The sequence below is a fragment of the Myotis yumanensis genome, unplaced genomic scaffold (genome assembly GCF_028538775.1).
Source record: "Myotis yumanensis isolate MYYU_CA2020_CCGP unplaced genomic scaffold, mMyoYum1.0.hap1 SCAF_3, whole genome shotgun sequence".
Taxonomy (NCBI): Eukaryota; Metazoa; Chordata; class Mammalia; order Chiroptera; family Vespertilionidae; genus Myotis; species Myotis yumanensis.
The window spans coordinates 200,793,376-200,813,027 of record NW_027223754.1 but is presented as its reverse complement, the minus strand read 5'-3'; the positions used below and the strand labels follow the sequence as shown (position 1 = coordinate 200,813,027).

The 19,652-nt window shown below is 45.9% G+C and overlaps 1 protein-coding gene across 1 annotated transcript in view; it reads right to left on the bottom strand.

Annotated features, from left to right (window-relative positions):
• STAB2 (stabilin 2) overlaps positions 1-19,652 on the bottom strand; it is a 136,051-nt gene that overhangs the window by 61,157 nt on the left and 55,242 nt on the right. The window contains exons 26-39 of the mRNA XM_070410924.1: positions 18,045-18,140; positions 17,379-17,471; positions 14,880-14,927; positions 12,942-13,078; positions 12,403-12,517; positions 9,531-9,608; positions 8,984-9,082; positions 8,788-8,895; positions 7,643-7,774; positions 4,937-5,065; positions 3,690-3,746; positions 2,383-2,478; positions 1,611-1,806; positions 159-254 (exon numbers count right to left, since the gene is read on the bottom strand). Of these exons, the coding sequence (XP_070267025.1) occupies positions 159-254; positions 1,611-1,806; positions 2,383-2,478; positions 3,690-3,746; positions 4,937-5,065; positions 7,643-7,774; positions 8,788-8,895; positions 8,984-9,082; positions 9,531-9,608; positions 12,403-12,517; positions 12,942-13,078; positions 14,880-14,927; positions 17,379-17,471; positions 18,045-18,140 (1,480 nt within the window). The remainder of the gene's footprint in view (positions 1-158; positions 255-1,610; positions 1,807-2,382; positions 2,479-3,689; positions 3,747-4,936; positions 5,066-7,642; positions 7,775-8,787; positions 8,896-8,983; positions 9,083-9,530; positions 9,609-12,402; positions 12,518-12,941; positions 13,079-14,879; positions 14,928-17,378; positions 17,472-18,044; positions 18,141-19,652) is intronic.

The following is a 19,652-nucleotide window of genomic DNA, read 5'->3' as shown; positions in this document are numbered from 1 at the left end:
CTTTATTTCATAAACATTTTGCTACAAGGAGGAATTACTTTTATTGCTCAAGGAAGAAATAAAGATGTCCCTTCCGTTTTGGAAAGAAAAAACAAACACGTAGCTGCTGAGAAGGGAGGCTGAGAAGGGATCGTAAGTAGGGAGGGGGTGGCACTTACCAAAGTCACATTTCACTCCTCGCCAGCCAACGTCGCATTCGCAGGAGCCGTCGCCCGCGGGCCCTTGGCTGCATCTCCCATGCACACAAGCACACACTAGGTGAGAAACGCCCGCACGTCAGACCTCCGAGCTGTGCTCAGTAACTCACTGGCCACTTACTGCAAAGGCTCACGACAGTGCACTGCACCTGCACCCAGTTTTAGAGAACCGCCATCTTTAACGGAGGCTGCACGCACAGGAAGGGCAGGTATAACTAACTGAGCGGGTGAACAGGTGCATCAGGTCAGGCCTCAGCACGAACCACAATTTGGGGACTGCGGAGCATGTGGGGCAGCCACCCAAGCAGTGGAAGTGTCCTTAGCCGAGGTTATCTGAGGATCCAAGGTTATGGGGGGGCCCCTGGGGGTCCCTGAGAGTGGGCTTTAAAAGAAGCCCATTTGATAGGGAATTGAGGCACTGCCCTCTGCAACACCATGGAAAGGCTGATCCCTTTGTCACACGGCAGCATCATGAGTGTCTTTGAGAACTGGATGAAGGCTAGGGATGCCCTCCCCAGGGAAAAGCACTCAGCCCATGAGGGTCACTATGGGTCCCAGGTTGGGAACTCCTGCACAAACCCAAGCAGACAATCTTCCATATACCATAGAAAAAAGCAGCACTGTAATGTCAATTCTATATTATATGGCCCATTCATAATGAGGCAGCTACATATTGGTTTTGCCTTTCTTGGACCAGCTGATGATAAAAGAGTGTTAGTCAGGCCAAATTTGTGTTTTCTAGTACAAGGGAAAAGAAGTGCTTTGTGTTCCCATCATGCACTAGGAAACCTCTCCTCCCAAGTCAATCAAGCGTGTGTCCCTGGACATAAGAATGTCAGGGTGAGAGAATGCAGATGGCTTGGTTCAAAAGAACACAATTGTGTGTGTGTGTGTGAAAACAAATTAAAGCAAGTGGCTTCCTGAGGGTGAATCAATAGCGTAATCTTCATATAAAGACAACATCATCCAAGAGCAGAGCCTTGGAGTCAAGCACTGTGCATTCAAATCTCAGTTCTGTCTCTTTCAGGTGTGACCTTGAAGGAAGTCATTCAACCTCTTTGCCTTAATATCCTCATCTGTGAAATGGGCATGGCCATACCTAAGTATATAAGGTTCCTGTGTGGATTAAATGAGATAATGTGCACAAATCTACCTTTCAAACTATCAAGCACTGTCCAAAACTGAGTGTGTGACTATGAAGACCGTGAGGATGGGGAGTGCCAATGAACAGACGGGGGTGGGGTGGGTTGGTAGGTCTAGTGACTGAAAATGTTGGGGAACACTGGCCTATGCAAACTACACAACACAAAGGACCTTATAATCACAGGATCTGAGAGGTAGGATCCAGCCTGCCTGGGAGACAGCCGAGGTCCCCTCCTCTGGCATTTGGACCTGGAGGAGAGGGCTGCGCACCTTGGTCACAGTGGATGCCGTACTTGCCCTCCGTGCAGGTCTCACAGGCTGTGCCGTTGAAGCCCTCTCCACACTCGCACACGCCTGTGCCGTTCATCCCATCCAGGCAGATGCCATTTCCAAAGCAGACGTTCTCCGCTTTCCCGGGGCAGGGCTGGCACTGGGGGCCGAAGAAGCCCGCACAGCATTCTCTGGTCTGAAATGAGAAGCCAAGGCTGGGTCTCCATGTCCATCTCCTGGTTTTGTCCAGCGACAGTGCAGAATCCCGTGGTGGGGCTGGCTGAGTGCCCTGAGCTTGGACTCCACCATGAGGGGTTGCAGGAGCCCCTGAGAACTAGGGAGCTTAAGCAATTTCCAGGGGTGCCAGGAACAGACAGAGGCCTCTGCCAAGGAGGGAGGAAAGAGGGAAAGGAAACAGGCATAAGAGAAGAGGAAGGAGCAAAGTGAGAGAGAAGGAGGGCAGCAGGGACTAAGTAAAGAATAATGTTGCCTGGCCGGTGTGGCTCAGTGGTTGAATGTCAACCTATGAACCAGGAGGTCATGGGTTGGGTTTGATTCCCGGTCAGGGCACTTGACCCCCCAGTGTGGGGAGTGCAGGATTCAACCGATCAAAGATTCTCTCTCATCATTGATGGTTATATCTCTCTCTCCCTCCCACTTCCTCTCTGAAATCAAGAAAAATGTATTTAAAAAAATAAAGACAAATATAACATGATTAAATTTCCCAATGCTACTGCTATAATTAGAAGAATGGTTAAACCGTGATACTCACAATGACAGTTTTCACACAATTTGGCTGGCACCCAATGAACACAGATCGCTTGCCCATGAAATAAATGGTATAGAGACATTTCCTTATCTCGCTGCCCTATGAAATAGCAATGATTATATCAGCATGTTAGTTAGGAAAATGTTTTCCAGTCTCTGAAAGAAGAAGGTGGGTGACACATGGCTGTCTCTGTGACTGAAATGCTCTGGGAAGGGACAGGATGGGTGTTCAGAGCTGCTTCACAAGAAAGAAGGCACTCAAACAATGTTGGCTGCCACAACACCAGGTGGCAAAACCCAAGGAGTTACACTGCCGGGTAGTACTCTGTGAAAAGAACTAACGCAAGCTAGCAAGAATCACAGAGTAAGCCAGACAAAAATTTCCTACCAGCACTACACATCGGTTGATCTGAGCCTTGATTTCTATCTACTTATTGATTTCTATGCTTTCTTGGTCTGAGAATGGATTCAGGCTACTTACTAAGAGCTATCATACACAAAAATTACATTAAGACTCAAGTGAGAGAATCAGCATTGTGTCCGTTATAAATGATTATTACCGTGCCCTGGAAGGTACATGAGTGTCCATTCTTTCTAATGGTTGGAGCACGATCAAAATTCACTTTTACGCCCTAACCGGTTTGGCTCAGTGGATAGAGCGTCGGCCTGTGGACTGAAGGGTCCCAGGTTCGATTCTGGTCAAGGGCATGTACCTTGGTTGCGGGCACATCCCCAGGAGTGGGTGTGCAAGAGGCAGCTGATCGATGTTTCTCTCTCATCGATGTTTCTAATTTTCTATCCCTTTCCCTTCCTCTCTGTAAAAAATAAAAAAAAATAAAAAAAAATAAAAAATTCGCTTTTACAATAAAGAGCTATGAGAAACACAGGTTGGTAGTTGATTCAAAGACAGGCCTACTTCCCCCAAGTTCGCCATCTGTTCCTTAGAGAAAATTAGTTGTATCTCCAACTGTAAAGGGAACTCTGGCAGGGGGAGCTCATCTGGGCTGGATTTGGTTTTGGATATGGAAGCTGCCTTTGCGGATGAGCTGTCTTGCTCCTGGCCTCCTCTGGCTCCCGGAATATATACTGGTAGAAAGTGAGAAATCTCTCTCTCTGCGTTGTGCGTTGGTTAAGATGAACCGCTGTCTCTATTTATTTATTAATTAAAATTTGGACTCAAGGCTTTAGAAAGATGCGTACAACAATGAAGGAATGAAGGAAGTGAACAATGGAGGATACTTGGGAGTCATGTTCTAATTTGGATCTTGCTGGGATCAGAAACGACTTTATCAGAGCAGGAAAAATACTCACTAGCTGTTTACTTCCAAGTGGGCAGATGGGTTGCTGGGGACACTTCCCACACTTTCCCTTGACAGAACACAGAGGCAAAGAGAACAGTTCATGGTTATTGCTTTTAGTGCAAAACGAGGCTGCAAATATTTCCCAGACCTAAGAGCTGAGGGTTTTAGGATATAGAACTGAAAATCAGAAAGATATGAGGGAAACTCCTCTGGTCAACCTCTTTAATATTCTCAGAGACAAGCACTTGAACTACTTCAGGTCTTGGTTATTTGATCATTGCTTTTCTCCACCATATTCTTCTGATGCTAATAACCCTTTAAGGTGTGGAGGTCTTATCTCATTTGAATCTGAATTTCTTTAACAACAACCCTCACTTATTGGTAACCCATGGTTTAGTGAATTGGGCCAGATTCGGTGCCCAGCCTTGGGAGTCCAGGTGAGGGATCAGGGTGGAGATAATATACACACGATTATGAAACAAAGGGCACAGCTTAAGAATGACAGACTCTTAAGTGTGACATGTTCCTAAAACAAGAGGAGGTCAATGTGCCCAGCTCTCGCTCAGCCCCGACTGGAGAGTACAGTGTGCAGTCCGGGCTCTGGGGCCACACTGCCTGGATTTGAACACCTTCTCTGCCACCTGATATTTCTGTGAACCTGGTGCATGACTTAGCTTCTCTGTGGCTCATTTCCCCATCAACAAAATGGGAACAGTAATAGCACCCACTCTGTAGGGTGCTGTGCGAATTCTGCAGGTTAATACATGTAAAACATAAGTGCCCAATAAATGTCAGCAGCTGTTACTATTACTGAAAGATGCTACGCCATCCAATGGACTGGAGTGAAAAGTCTCCAATACTGAAATAATCCACTTCCATATTTTCTCTCCTTGTAGACCAGGCGTGGCCAGTACCTGCCAAGTACCACAGTCCCCTCCCTGTGCCTATGGCAGGCATGACACATTGTCCCTTTGAGGAAGACCATGGCTTCAAAATCCTGCTCAACACAACCCTCCAGGTAGCCTCTCCCAGGCATCCAAGGTACAACTCACTGCACTAGATTGTGAGCCCACCGAGGGCAGAGGTCATGTCTTCCTAATCTTTGTAGAACCGCAGCTGGGTAGGTTCCTATGTACATCAGAGAGGCTCACTCAGTGTGTTTTGAACTGAATTGGGATATCCTAATAGATGAATCTTATGCTTAAAAAACCCCCACAACACTCTTTAGCTGCATCGTTAGCCTTGCATATAACTTACTCGTACAATAGTGGTGTCGTTATTATCACATCGATTCTTCTGAATTTCCAGAACTTTGCCCAAGCCGTGGATCACTCCCTTGTCAGTGGCTGCATTGGTGTAGTTTATCGGAGCATCATTTACGTAGAGCTGTGAACAAGAGGGTCAAATGTAAATTTCTTATTGTAGTGACTTTAAGGGGAGTAAGGGAGATGGGGATTGGAGGATATCAATATGACATCAGCCTAAAAGGTATTCCAATAGTCATCCCAAAGGCAGCACGCTGGAGTGGGAAGAGGTCTGGCCTAGGAGCCTGAGAACAGTCCTGCATCTGGTCACTGAGCCATGTGACCTTGGGCCAGTTGCGTCTCCTCTCTGAATCTCAATGTTCTCTTTTGTAAAAAGCATCATTTCCCAGTGTGTGGAGACTGCTCGGAGGTCAGCATTATCCAGTGTTTCCCTTGGGGTTTTTTTTGGAGTTTATGGAATGTTTGCATCCATCTTTGCCTAGTGGGTTCATAAGCATCCAAACATGGGTACTAAGTCAGTACCTATATGTTGCCAACTCAAATTCAACTTGAGCTTGAAATTTGTTTTCTTCTGATTTTTTTAAAGGAGAGGATCCCTTAATGATTGATTAATAAAAATAAGTGAATCTATTAATTTATTCATTAAAATAAGTAATATAATTGGAAACAAACTGTTCTTTGAAAAATTGGGGTGGTGTGTGTATGTGTCTGTGTGTGTGTGTAGATGTGGTAGATCTGAGTTTGGGAAAAGGGGGAATTCTTTATTGTACTAAGCAAATGTCAAGTTCATATCCAATAAGAGCTTACAAATGCTTAATAACATCGCCCAAACTCCTCGTAGCAGCAATATTAAAATGACTCTACTAAGTGCTTACGTTTGAACTTCCACTGACTCATAATTTTCATTGTGACACATCCAGGGAGTTTTGTGTTACATTCAAATTTTGATTTGGACACAACTTTACTCATGTAGAGAACAGTTTTCTGCATCTACATTGTCCTAAGAGAAAGTGAGTTATCGATAAAAGTAAAATCTCGATTATAAGATAGAACCAGTTGTTTATTGTGAAATAAAACCTCTGTTTTAAGATCTGAATAAATGGGAAATAAACATGACAAAATTGAAATTGATTCAATTAATGGTGCTAGAAGTCATTCTACATGATGAAGTGAAAAATGACATAGATAAAAAGTAGGTTCTTTAATGATAATAATTGCTTTTCCTGAAAAAAATAAGAAAATGTATTTAAAAGGATCTCCTCAAAGTTATTACACAATAGGTGAGATGTTTGTAGGAGTCAGAGAAAAATATTTGAAGATCGATTATTCCCTAAGTAATAACGAGTCAGAAAAATTCTCTCTACCCAAGCAGATTAAAAAATATGTACACAAAATTCACTTGTGATTTAATGATGATACCAGTGAGAAGAGTGTTTGTAAGACTGCCCTTTTTAAAGAGAAGCAAATAATACTATTGATTGACCCCTTTCACCTCTGACCCCTCCAGGTCTTCACCACACTGTTGTCTATGTCCATGGGCTATGCATATTATTCACTTTTCAATGTCAAATCAACAGTATCATAGCATCAGGAGTTCTGCCATTTTGATATTTTAAAATAGCTCAGCATCTTGGAGTTTTAGAAATGTGTGTTGTAATCACAATTTGACACCATCAGTAAGGTTTCCCACTGCTTTTTCCAGTTGACACAGGCCCTGGAATACCTCTGTGGAGCTTGGCCAATGATTAACCTTTATTTTAATTCAGTGCTTAATAAAAATAATAAAATAAATTGTCTTAACAATTTTGTTTTTATTATTTTTTTCTCATGAGAATCTGTACTTGAGTAACGTTGTGAGTTTCTTGTTGACTTTTCTTACTTTGGTACTTGATTGATCTTACTTGATGTTTGAAATATGTGAATGAGATTTTTATACTTGAAATATATTAAATAGTTAGTCTCACTAATTCTTTTTTTTAAATGAATTCTAAACACTTAAATATTTAGGAGTTGTGTGAGATAAATACTGAAATACTGGTGTGGAGGTCAATTAATCCTAGGACCACAGTCTCTATAGTCAAGCAATGATAATGTTAACTCATCCTGCTTATGTCATTAGGCTCCTTATGGCCAGGAGCCGGTGCCACCTCCTGGGAGTTAGGTTTTTCTGGCAGGTTCCCTTCTACCTGGGAGATTGCTTGGGGAGTGTCTGCTGGGTTTGATAGGAGTCAGTACTGCAGGGCACCTGTGACTGCTGGGATTCCAGGACTGTGATTAGTCAGCCACACTGGTTATCTGAAGGCTGGGGGCAGGCACAGTGAGTGGGAGCCTGGCATAGTCATTCCTTTATGGGGAAACACAGACCACTGTCTTTTGTTGATAAGGTTTAGGAAGCTCTGTGAGTGCCCTAGCCAGTTTGGCTGAGTGGATAGAGCGTTGGCCTGTGGACTGGCCCAGGTTCAGTTCTGGTCTAGGACACCTGCCTGGCTTGCAGGCTTGATCCCTAGTGGGGGGTGTACAGGAGGAAGCTAATAATTTTTTCTCTCTCATCATTGATGTTTCTCTCTCTCTCCCTCTCCAGTCCTCTCTGAAATCAATTTTTTTAAAAAAGGAAGCCCTGGTGAGTCCAGTATGGAAGGGATGACAGGTGACAGGAGCTAAGACACCCACTCCAGAGTCTGGAGGGAAAGGCCCTCACCTGGTCGTTGCGGAGAAAGAAGCCGAGGAGGTAGGAGAAGCCCAGCATGGACTCCCGGTGCATGCCGTTGTGCAGGTCATTCTTCAGCAGTTTCTCCTCCAAGACCACGTGGTACCTGAGGATGTCTTCCTCCTGGGCAACACACAGAACTGAAATAGGCCAGCCAGTCCCCAGTCACTTACCACGTCGTCTACGCCGATGTGTCGGGCACTGTGGGCATTGCAGGGGCAACAGCTTGTTGAACCGGAGGTTTTGACCCAGGCAACCGGGCACAATAGACATTAAATATTAAATCTGAGACAGATCACCTTGGAGAAAGTGCAAGTTTTCCACCTGCGATGCTCAACAACTCATCAGATGATTCTAAAATCCAGAATGAGGGCATGGAAGGTTGGGAGAGGATGTTAAAGATGATTTTTTTTAAAGAACTGCTGAGAAGAGAGGGTCTCCACCCCACAGCCTACCTTTCATGTCAGGGGTCATGACAGGAAGGCTGATGGGATGTTTTAAAGAGCTTTATCTGCTCAACTGGCATGGCTCTGAATCAGGAGGTCATGGTTCGATTCCCAGTCAGAGCACATACTCTGGTTGCAAGCTCGATCCCCGGTGTGGGGTGTGCAGGAGGCAGCTGATCAATGATTCTCTCTCATCATTGATATTTCTTTCTTTTCTCTCTCTCTCTCTCTTTCTCTCTGAAATCAATAAAAATATATTTAAAAAAATGAAAGAGCTTGATCTGTGTCCCCTGCAGAGAGAGTGTCCTGTCACTGGGGTCCCACTCAGGCCTGAGCAATCTCCTGCCAGGGACTGCTGGCAGCTGGCTGATCCCGTGGAGTGAGGAGGTGTCCCTGCACTGGGCCCCCTGCACTGGGCCCCCTATATTCCCGGTACTGGCTTGGGACACCTGAACACTTGTGTCTTATGGACACACACCCAGGTCCTGGGGCCCAAATGTGTGCTTCCAGGGGTGGAAACTAAATACAGCAAGTGGGCAGCTCCGCATGCATATGGGGGAGGAGTGTGTATCAGAGCGTCTCCTCAGGACTTTCTATTAAGTATCTGGCTATGGAAAGGGAGTTTTGTCAAATGTTGAACATTTGAATTTCCAGAAACTGATTTTCCTGCTTCTTGTTCCCAATACCTACTAGAGTGGTGACCTTCTTTTGCCGGATGTAATTCTCAATGGCGTCGTTGTGTGGTGCAAATACTGTGTAAGCATCGGCAGCCTCGATTGCGTTCACCAGGTTATATTGCTGTGATGGAAAGAGACAAGCATGCGTGAGGGACTTCTGTTCCCTGGTCACCCGAGCAAGGGAGTCATGTGGAGAATGCGGTACTTGCAATGAGGTAGCCCCGGAAGATGGAGTAGTCAGGCATCTGGTCCAGCCGGGTGAGCAGGTTTGGTAAGGAGCCAGTTAGACCTCTTTGGGGAACCAGAACCTGAGAAAGGAAGCCCCAGAATTCTGTTAGCAGGTGCTGGCAGGACTTGCTACGCTGTGACACCTGCGTTCATGCCACATACATTTGCCATTGTCAGGGCTACTGCCAGTCCTGAGAGTGCCTCTGCAGATTAAAAAAAAGGCCAAGGCTGTGTGTGCCTTGTGAGATGCTCCCATAAGTAAGAAATATGCTCTATGTGGCCACACTTTGTATAGGGCCCACTGTAGAACAGGGGCTGAGTAGATAGTAACTGAGTCTGATTGAATGAGTAGAGCCTCTAAGTAGTTTTAAAAGAAAAGTAATGAAGCACAATACAGGTTACTTTTATGTTAAGGCTAAGTATTTAACCCCCACACTCCCCCCTCAAAAAAAAAAAAAAAAGAGAGATACTGTCCAGGAGGGTAAATGAGAGAAGAGAAGCTGCCTGGGCGGGAGGATGGACTTGTACCTTGTTGATGATGTGTATCACTCCATTTGTGGCTGCGTTGTCACCATCAACAATGGACGCCCCTTCAATTGTGATGTTCTGTAAATGCAAACCACAGTGGGAAGGTGAGTCTCCTTTGCGTACACCTAGGGATAGACGTTATTTCTGCTGTTTTCTACTTTCTGAGAAGCAGTGACCTTTAACCTTTTGGATCATGACCCACAGTTAGAAATACCTTTAAATTGTGCTCCATTAGACATCTCTCTCTCTCTCTCTCTCTCTCTCTCTCTCTCTCACACACACACACACACTCAATCAAAATGAAATAGTACTTTCCTCTACTATGTGGGAGGCAACTGGTCATTGATTTTTACTCTACTCCATTCTATTTCATTAAAAAAGTGTTGGCTGCCCAGCCAGTGTGGCTCAGGGTTGAGCATCAACCTATGAAATAGGAGGTCAGGGTATGATTCCCAGTCAGGGCACATGCCTAGATTGTAGGCTCCATCCCCAGTGTGGGGCATGCAGGAGGCAGCCGATCCATGGTTCTCTCTTATTATTGATGTTTCTATCGCTTTCTCCCTCTTCCTCCTTCTCAGAAATCAAGAAAAAATATTTTTTAAAAGTGCTGGTTGAGGTCACTAAAGTGACTCTGCTGTTTGAAAAACACTGTAGACAATGTTGTGGGTTGAATTGTCTTCCCTCCCTACCCCAAAATTCATAAGTTGGAGTCCTAATCCCATTACGTCAGAATATGACCTTATTTGGAGCTAAGATCTTTACAGAGGTAATCGGGTTAAAAAGAGTTCATTAAAATGGGCCCTAATCTAACATGGCTGGTGTCCTTATAAAAAGAGGGGATTTGGATGTAGCGATGCGGGGGGATGCCATGTGAACAGGAGGGCAGTCATCTATAGGACAGCCCGGAGCGGCTCCTTCCCCAGCTCTCAGAAGGAGTCAGTTCTCCCTTCCCCTTGATCTTGGACTTCCAGCCTCCAAAAATGTGAGAAAAAACATTTCCATTGCTTGAGCCACCCAGTCTGTTGTAGCAGCTCTGGCAAACTCACACAGACAGCAACTGACTTTCCTGGTCAGCATCCAGCTATTTTTCAAGAAGAACAATTACAAGGGGAATGGGGTTAAGTAAAAACTAATCTAGCCACCCACCTGGCCACCAACCAACCATGACAACGGGGCCCCACCCTCTCTGGTTTCTCTGTGTCCTCTCCTCATCTCCACCATCACCCTTCATGTGAAATTCTTCCTGGGCACTTTGGGTACAGAGGGGACTGGTGTCACCCTGAGCAGCTCCAAAGTCACATTTGCAGAAGCCCTGAAGAAAACATTCCTGGCCACCTCACATATCTCTTTTGGTTAAAGGGAAACATTTAATTCAGACATAGGAATAAACTCATTAAAAATGTGTCTTTGATGGTTAGATCTTCTCAATCAGAGGTCTTGGTTGACTTATCTTTGAATCTATAGAGGCCAGGATAAGCATGACCAGCCTGGGTGTCCCCTTAATGCTTGCCAAGAGAATCAGTGATTTAGAACACCGATAGAAAAGAACCCCCAAATCTGATATATGCATGTAATACATTAGAATTATAATTATACTAGAGGCTCGGGGCATGAAATTCATGCATGGATGGGGTCCCAAGGCCTGGCCGGAGATCACGGCCTATTGGGGCCAGGTTGGCCGGGGCCTGCGGGCCTGCCAGCTGCCGGACAGGGTCAGGGACCTTGGGAGGTTTGCTGGCCAGGGGGAGAAACTGGGTGAGATTGGCTGGCCATGGAAGGTTGGCTGTGGGAGCGCACTGACCACCAGGGGGCAGCTCCTGCATTGAGCATCTTCCCCCTGGTGGTCAGTGTGCATTATAGCAACTGGTCAACTGGTTGTTCCGGTCGTTTGGTCATAACGGTTGCTTAGGCTTTTATATATATAGATATAAAGGATCCATGGGATCATATGTAACTCTTTTCTGCTGCCTAAAAGGAATGATCTGATGAAGCCCATACATCTAAGTAATACTAGTCATAGAGCCTTTTTATTGGGCTCATACTGATAAATAGAAGGTAGAGATGCCTTAGAGCAGTTCTCACTCTCCAGTAGAACCTTCATTCTCATCTTGCGAGATTCATAGAAAGAGTTTTAAGGCTCTGCCACATGCAGTAGGGCAGCCAGACGTCTTCGGGGAAGACTAAATCCAAGTCCTTGACATATTGTAGCCAGAAGGTGGGCATTGATAGGGCTTGGTTTTTCCTTGGGCACTGCCCTAACTCCAGCACTTTGACCAGTTCCTGGAGAATAGCAGTTGCTCAATAAATATTTGTTGTCTGACTGACCCTCACTCAATATAAAATTTTAGTAACCTGTAATGACTGAACCAGCAGGTTATAGTAACAAACTCTTGGTTAACTATGCATATAACTCAAAGTGGCAAAAATGTACAACCTCACCCAGAGGAATAGAAAGATGTGACTTTCTGGGTGAGTCTTTTCATAGAGTTCACACTGGTGAGCAGAAAGGTGGAGATGCTTTAAAACAGTCATTCTGAAACATTTTGACTGTGGCCCATGGTCCATGGATTTAGCAGCTCTCACTCTCCTGTAGAATCTTCATTCTCATCTGTGGTCTGTCAGGAAGAACCTTGTGGCTAACCAGTGGGCAGAGAGCCACATTTTTAGGATCACTCTGTGTGTGTGTGTGTGTATGTATCAATATATGTTGGTAATTGTTGAAGCTGTGATGCCAACATGGATGTCAGAAGTTCTATTCTTGCTCTACTTTTGCTCATGTTTGGAAATTTCCACAACACAAAAAAATTAAAAGTACAATATGAATGTAATGGACATGTTTCCACTACCCAGACAAATGATAGTACTCTCTTACCCCATCTGCCTTTGCCAGGTGAAGGAAGTTGCCCTGCAAAGACGTGGCCAGCATATCAGAAGATGACAGAGCCTGCAGATCTGCCACCCCGTACGTGCCTAGGAGTGTATGGTATCTGAAACAACAATCCATAGGACCATAATGAATACCAGTGCACCCATCAGTTTCACTAAGTAATTAAAAAGTGGTCCTGGAGCCAGACTGCCAGATTCAAATCTACCCCTGCAATTATCAGCCATAGCACCCTTGGGTTAGTTACCTAATCACCCTGTGCCTCAGTTTCCACATCTGTAAAAGGGGGATAACTATAATTCCTATCTCATAGGGTTGTTGGGAAAATGAACTGGGTTACATATAAAGCAGTTAGCCCAGAGTGGGCTGTCAATAATGTTAACTATTCCAATCCTGGGGAGGAGGGGAGTCCTAGAACATGTTTAGCGCCATGAATCTATCTGAAGGACCATGTAGCTTCCCTCCATTGCCCTTGTTCACACTGATGCCAGTAAGATATCATGAAGAATAAAATGCATAATACCTACTTTATCAGGGCTGGAATATTGCTCTTGGACAACCAAAAGGCTTTCTCATCTTGGTCCATGTCCTCGATAGCTTGTTGGGAAGGCACGAGGACAGTGAGGTTGGAGGCAGCTGACAGCATGGGATGCAGAGAGGCGTTCTGAATTACAGAAGGAAAACAAAGGGCCTGGCTCATATTAGCGGACAGACCTGGGCTGATGTAATGCTTGGCGGAGATGACCAGTTCCCTTGGATGTAATTCCAGGGACACTGGGGTGGTCCTAGGGACCGCTTTCCCAAATCCTTGCTTTTATTTAATTGTGTGAGCCTGGTCCAAAGGCAAGTTTTCCCGATCCAGTCACACTTGGAGTCATTATCAGTCATTTACCCATTTGTCTCAGTGGTTCTCAACCTGTGGGTCTCAACCCCTGAAAATACATCCTGCATATCAGATATTTACATTACGATTCATAACAGTAGCAAAATTACAGTTATGAAGTAGCAACGAAAATAATTTTATGGTTGGGTCACAACATGAGGAACTGTATTTAAAGGGTCACGGCATTAGGAAGGTTGAGAACCACTGGAAGAGTCAGAGAATAGTCTTGGCAGGATTATGCATGTGTGTGCACATGTGTACACGTGTGGGCATGTGTATGTGCAGAGAACCTTGAGAATTCTTGGAACCTTTGGAAAGCGGGGTGGTGGGAAGATTACAGGAACAGTTTCAGCCTGAGAGACCAGAGGCCTGAAATCAAACTTGACCTACTTTTCATTCTTACCCAGAGCTAGTGGGTAAAAGCAGTGGTGAGCTGATATTTAACAATCTGCTCTCCAGGATAAACAAGCAAACAAACAAAATGCCCTGGTTCTTAGTGTTTGCTGATTTCTGTGGGGTAAATATTCCCACCGTGGCTGAGTTTAAGCTACCAACAGGACGGTGACGCTGGGAAGGGTGTGCTCTCGGGAGCTCGGATGAGCTGGGTCCAGAGGACCCCTGGGCAAGCTTCGGCGTATGGGGTTGGTCTATGTGGACATCAACATGTACCACAGGACTCTCAGTTCTGCTTCTCCATGCGATGGGCCAGAAGGCCCCAGGAAGAAGCAATGGACAGCTGTCCTGCAGTGGGTGCTGACCACGCACGGCCTGACATTGCACATGTCTGTTCCGAGGGGAGAAACCACTTGTGTGCTGGCTGGCTGGGCTGTTCACCCTGGACCCCTCAGGCACAGATGGCAGAGATTCTTGGTAATAGAACTTTCCAGGGGGAGGGAATTCTACCGCAGGCATGCTGGGCCGAGAGCTAAGCACACAGGAAGTTTTCCAGATTGCAACTATAAATCCAAGCTCTGGCCCAGGCTGGTAGCTCAGTCGGTTAGAGCATTGTCCCAATACGCCAAGGTTGTGGGTTTGATCCCCAGTCAGGGCACATAGAAGAAACAACCAATGAATGTATAAGTAAGTGGAACAACAAACAGAGGTGTCTTTGTCTCCTATTGTCTGTCTTTCTCCCTCTCTCTCTCTTTCTCTTCTCTCAAATCAATAAAATAAAAATTTAAGTCCCAACTCTAATTTGGTGAGTTACAGTGATGAATTACATTGACTTCTTAAAAAAAGACCTCTGGGATGAATGAAGCTACACGTATATATTTGAATTGGTTGAAAAGGTGACCACCCAAGCTGATCCTAGACCAGAAGTTCTTAGCCCTGGTTTCATGTTAGAATCACCTGGGAAGCTTTCAGAATTCACCTATGTCCAGGGCAAACCTCTGACCAATCAAATCAGAGTGTCTGGGATTGGGGGAGGGGCGGGGCATGGCTATTTACAAAAGGGCAGCCAGGGTTTGGAACCTCTGCTCTAGACAATGGCCCACTCTCCACCTACCAGCTGCATTTTCAGTGTTCCATTGTATGCATCCCACATTTCTAAAATTATACACATTCCAACAAAGGTACTCACATTTATCCACTGGTTAAATTTAGCTGCCGCCGAGAGAAACGACAATTCCTTATTCATTTCATGCGAGGGAGGGAGGGAGGGAGGGAGAGATGCGGGAGAACATGAGAGAAGGAACAATGAGAAGCACAATCCCAGCACATTTCTGGGGAGCCAGCACCAAGCCTTCCCGGGCTGGGCTCCCTTTCCCTGCCAGCCTCCTTGACCCGACAGGAAGGGGCCCCAGCTAGTGGAATCTCCGTGTTGCCAGAGCTGCTCATTTCTTTCAGGCTCAGTGGTTCTGTTGTCCTCTCTATCTGAGGCAGAAAAGTAATTCTAGAAACTCCAAATGGAACAACAGCCTGAAGGTCACAGAGCTCAGTAAAGACCTCCCCATCCCCCCCTTTCAGAGCCAATGTTGAGTAGTGGCTTGGAACATGGAGCCAAAGTTCCTTAGGCAAGTGACTTCATTTCTCTGGGCCTCAATGTTCTCATCTGTAAAATGGGGATAAGGAAAGCTCCAACTCATAGGGCCGATGTGTGAATTGGAGGAGTTACTGTTTTTAACGTGCTTAGAATAGAGGCTGGCATGCAGGACATACTCCTTTGTAATGTATCCCATTGAACCACCACGACCGACTGGTCCCAGGATGGAATGCACTGAGGGTATGGGATACAAAAGGGAAGAGATGGCTTCTGTGTTTGTCCTGGGGGAGTGAAGACTTGGAAAGATAGCAACAGGGCCAGCAGGTCAGTACACTGGATCGTGATAGAGTGAAGAAAGCTCTGGAATTGGAGTTAAAAAAGACCGGGTTCTTCCTCTGAGCCGGCCATTTCCGAGCTGCGTGATCTTGGGCAAGCCGCTGCACTGCTCTGAAAACTCGTGTCTAATCTGCACAATGTCTGTGGTGATGGCTTGCACCTGGGATCATAAATATTATATGCGCTAATGTATGGGAGAGCATTTTAAAATATCAAATGCCAGGCAAACGGCAATAACCATGATAATATGCAAATTTCATAAAGACAATACATCTCAGAGCTGTCGCAATGTCTTTTAGAAAGTAGCTGAGGCTAATAAGTTAGTAAATACCTGTTAAAAAGTAAATTAGTAAATAGAGAAGTACAAGAGCTGAGATGCTCATGTCCTTCCTTAAAGGGGCTGCTTTGAGGGAGAGGAGGGCACGAGTTGGACCTGAACTGCTGGCAGGAAGACCAGAGGCTGGGTCAGCGGGAGAGGGGTCAGAGCCGGCATGGAGCTGAGAAAGCCGCAGCTGAGCTCAGGCTAAGCCCGGATACTTGCAAGACATGAGTTGAGCCCATGTGAAGCTGCCCGGGGTCCCAGGCTGAGGACTGGGACTTCATCTTGTTTTCTGCGGAAGCAGGGGGCCAGGTTTTAGACAGCGTGGCCCACGGACAGTGCAGGGAAAATGCTGGGTCTATGCTCCAGGGTCTGGGTGTCAGGAGACAGCTGCTGCGCCCCACTGGGTGAGCAGAAGGAACAGTGTGAAGTGAAGGGTGGAAAGGACCATGAACAGGCCAGTAGGCCCAGGGTCCGATGCCTCAGCCAGCCTCGGGAACCAGGACTCGGGCCTGAGGGAGACTCTTGGTTTGGGCAAAGTGCAGGTCCAATGGTTTCAGCTGAGCAGAGGGACAGAAACCAAAATGCAGTGAATTGAACAGAAAGTAAGTGATGAGAAAATTCATCCATTTACTCTATTTCTCATTTCAACAAACCTTTATGAACAGTGGGAGTGGAGTAGGAAACAAGGCAAAGACATGCCCCCTCGAGTTTGCGGTCCAATGGAGGGAAGGCAGATACATGTATGCAGTCACAATTCCGTGTGACATGCACTACACTGAGAGAGTCCTCTCCCCTGGCGGTGAAGCGTGTGGGCTCTGCACTGGACAGGCATGGGCTGGATTCCTCACTTAGCAGTTGAGGGGCCCGCGGCAGTTTCCTTAGCCTCTCAGTTTCCTCCTCTATAAAATGGGCATAATAATGGCAGCAACCTCAGAGGTTGCTGTGAGTTTTAAATGGGGTGCCTGCATGGTAAGGACTTAGTAAGACACCTGGTATACAGAAGGCATTCACACACACACACACACACACACACACACACACACACATGCCAGATGTGGTCAGCACAGGGTGTTCTGGGTACCAACAGGGGGCACTCAAACCAGACAGGAGCACACGGAGAGCTCTGCAGAGGCCAGTTAGTTGTCCATTTGGGAAGTTTGGGGATGGCAAGAAGTAGAATGAACAGGAAAAGAAGCCAGGACTGCTTGGTACACGGCAGGGGTCAAATAAAAGCTGGCAACCTTCAGCCTGTGGGAAACGTGTGACCCGAGAGGCACCTATACCATCTGGGAGAAGCAGTTTGCTTCATCTAAAATCACTTGGGATTTCCTATGAAATCACTCGGTTTGCACAAGGCTAGGAAGGCACCCCAGCTAAGAGCCTTTACAAAGATCTGTCTCTTGATCATGCTATATCAGGGTTCATCTCAGAGGACTTACCACGGCTGCGCTTCCATAGCACAGAAAGCCGTCGCCTTCATAGCCCTCTCCACAAACACAGCTCCAGACACCAGAGGTGAACTGACAGGCTGCCTGATGAAACAGAGATGGGAAAAAAGGGCTTGATTTCCTAACAGAAGCATTAGAAACGAGCTACATCCGTGAGTCACGGGCTCCAGCTAAGGTAGAACTGCAAATTTGGGGTAGAAGGATGGTGGGAGTAACCTGTAGGCCCTTCCATGTTGCAATGAAAGGCCCCGGTGTCCATGTCCCATGCAGCTCTCACTTAGTCTCTCTTGACATCTCTGCCGGATTTAGCAAGTACAAGCAAGGACACATAGCTCACTGGAATTTCAGATACACAAATGTGTTTTAGTAGAAGGATGTCCCATGCTGCATTTGGGGGCAAACTTGTGATGGAAAAGGATTCATTGAGTATCTGAAACTCAGAGTCCTGTATTGCATCTGGCAATCAGATGTTGGTTCTTCCAAGCTTTGGAGTAATGAAGTATAAGTTATAATAACTACTCCCATTCTGCTTAGGGACACCCTTTGGGAGTAAGAGAGATTTTGCTTATTTCTCAGCTCAGGTAAGAAATAACCTAATTTTCTTTCTCAAAAAAAAATTTTTTTTTTGGTAAGGATAAAAGAAATCCAGAAACTCACCAGGGGATGACATTTCCCAGTTTGTTCCAAGCAGGAAGTTATCGGTTCACATTCAATGCCATTGCCTCGAAATCCAGTCTTACACTCACACTCATTCTGCAATTCCAAGCACAGAGGCACAGGGGGTTATGGAAAGCAGCTGCCTTCCCTGTCATGCCCTCGTGTGGTGCTGAACAATGAACTATGGGAACCAGAGCCTTTGGGCTAGGGAACAGCGTTAATGGCTTTCGGTATTTTTTATACTTCAGATTCCAGAGCTGTTGGTCATCCACATTCCACACGAAACGTCGCAATCTGATAGTTCCTTGGCACTTTCATTTTGAATGTATTACCCCAGAAGGGCCACTTGGAGAGTCTCAGAGAACTCAGACTCTCAAGAGCATCCCACTAGACAAATGGGCCCCTCCGTCTCAGAGGGAAAGGTGAAATAAGCCACGAGTTTCCACTTGGCACAGATCCATGCGCAGGGTCATTGCCGGGCTAGGAGGCAGTTGGTGTAATTTAAGATAGGCATCCCTCTGAGTAGGCGGGTTTGAGTCAGGCCCCACCTCTACATGGACAACCAGTACCACAGAATACCTGTTATGGAAAACAGCTTATTTGGAGAGAGGATTGTGATTATGTAATTCGTTCAGTTAAGAAGAGGTCATACGGGAGTAGGGTCTGTTCCTAACCCAACATGGCTGGTGTCTTTACAGAAAAGGGGAGATTCGGACACAGACACGCACACAGGGAGAATGCCATGTGCACATGAAGACAGAGGTCATGGTGATGCCTAAGCCAAGGCACACTGATGATTGCCAGTAAACCCCCCAGAACCAGGAGAGAGGCCTGGAACAGGTTCTCCACAGCCCTTAGGAGGAACCGCACCTGCCGACACCTTGATCTTGGACCTCTAGCCTCCAGACCTGTGACACAATACAGTTTTGCTATTCATTGCCACCCAGTTAGTGACACTTTGTTATGGCAACCTCAGCAAACTAATACAGATGCTGAGAAATGGTTTTTCTTTCTCAGCTGCAGTCGGCAACTCAGGTGAGTCCGAAACGAATGCGATTGTTTGTTAAATGCTTGGAGAGACACAAGACTGCCGTGAGCTCGCCCATGATTCGTACTTTTCCGTGGCTACAATCCTAGCACAGTTGTCATCACCTCTCCTGGATTGGATTAATTCTGAAGCAGAAGCTTTTTCTGCCTCAGTCTCCCTTCAATGAGGCTAAGTGACAGTGGTCAACAAACTGTAGTGCTACAGAAATATAAAGCGTGGTCAAGGGTGGTGACTAAGAGGGCAGCTCTGGAGTCAGACTGTCTGGATGTGAGTCTCACACCGTGATTTATTTTCTGGGTGATGTGAGCCAAGTATTTAACTTCTCTGTGCCTCTTTTCCAAGATGGACTAATCATAGTACCTATGTGGCACCAAAAGCAAAAATAAACAAGTGTGACAACATCAAACTAAAAAGCTTCAATGCAACAAAGGAAATCATCAACAAAATGAAAAGGCGACCTACTGAAGAGGAGAAAATATTTTGCAAATCATATCTGATAAGGGGTTAATATAAAAAATGTAAAGAACTCATACAACTCAATAGCAAAAACCAAACAACCT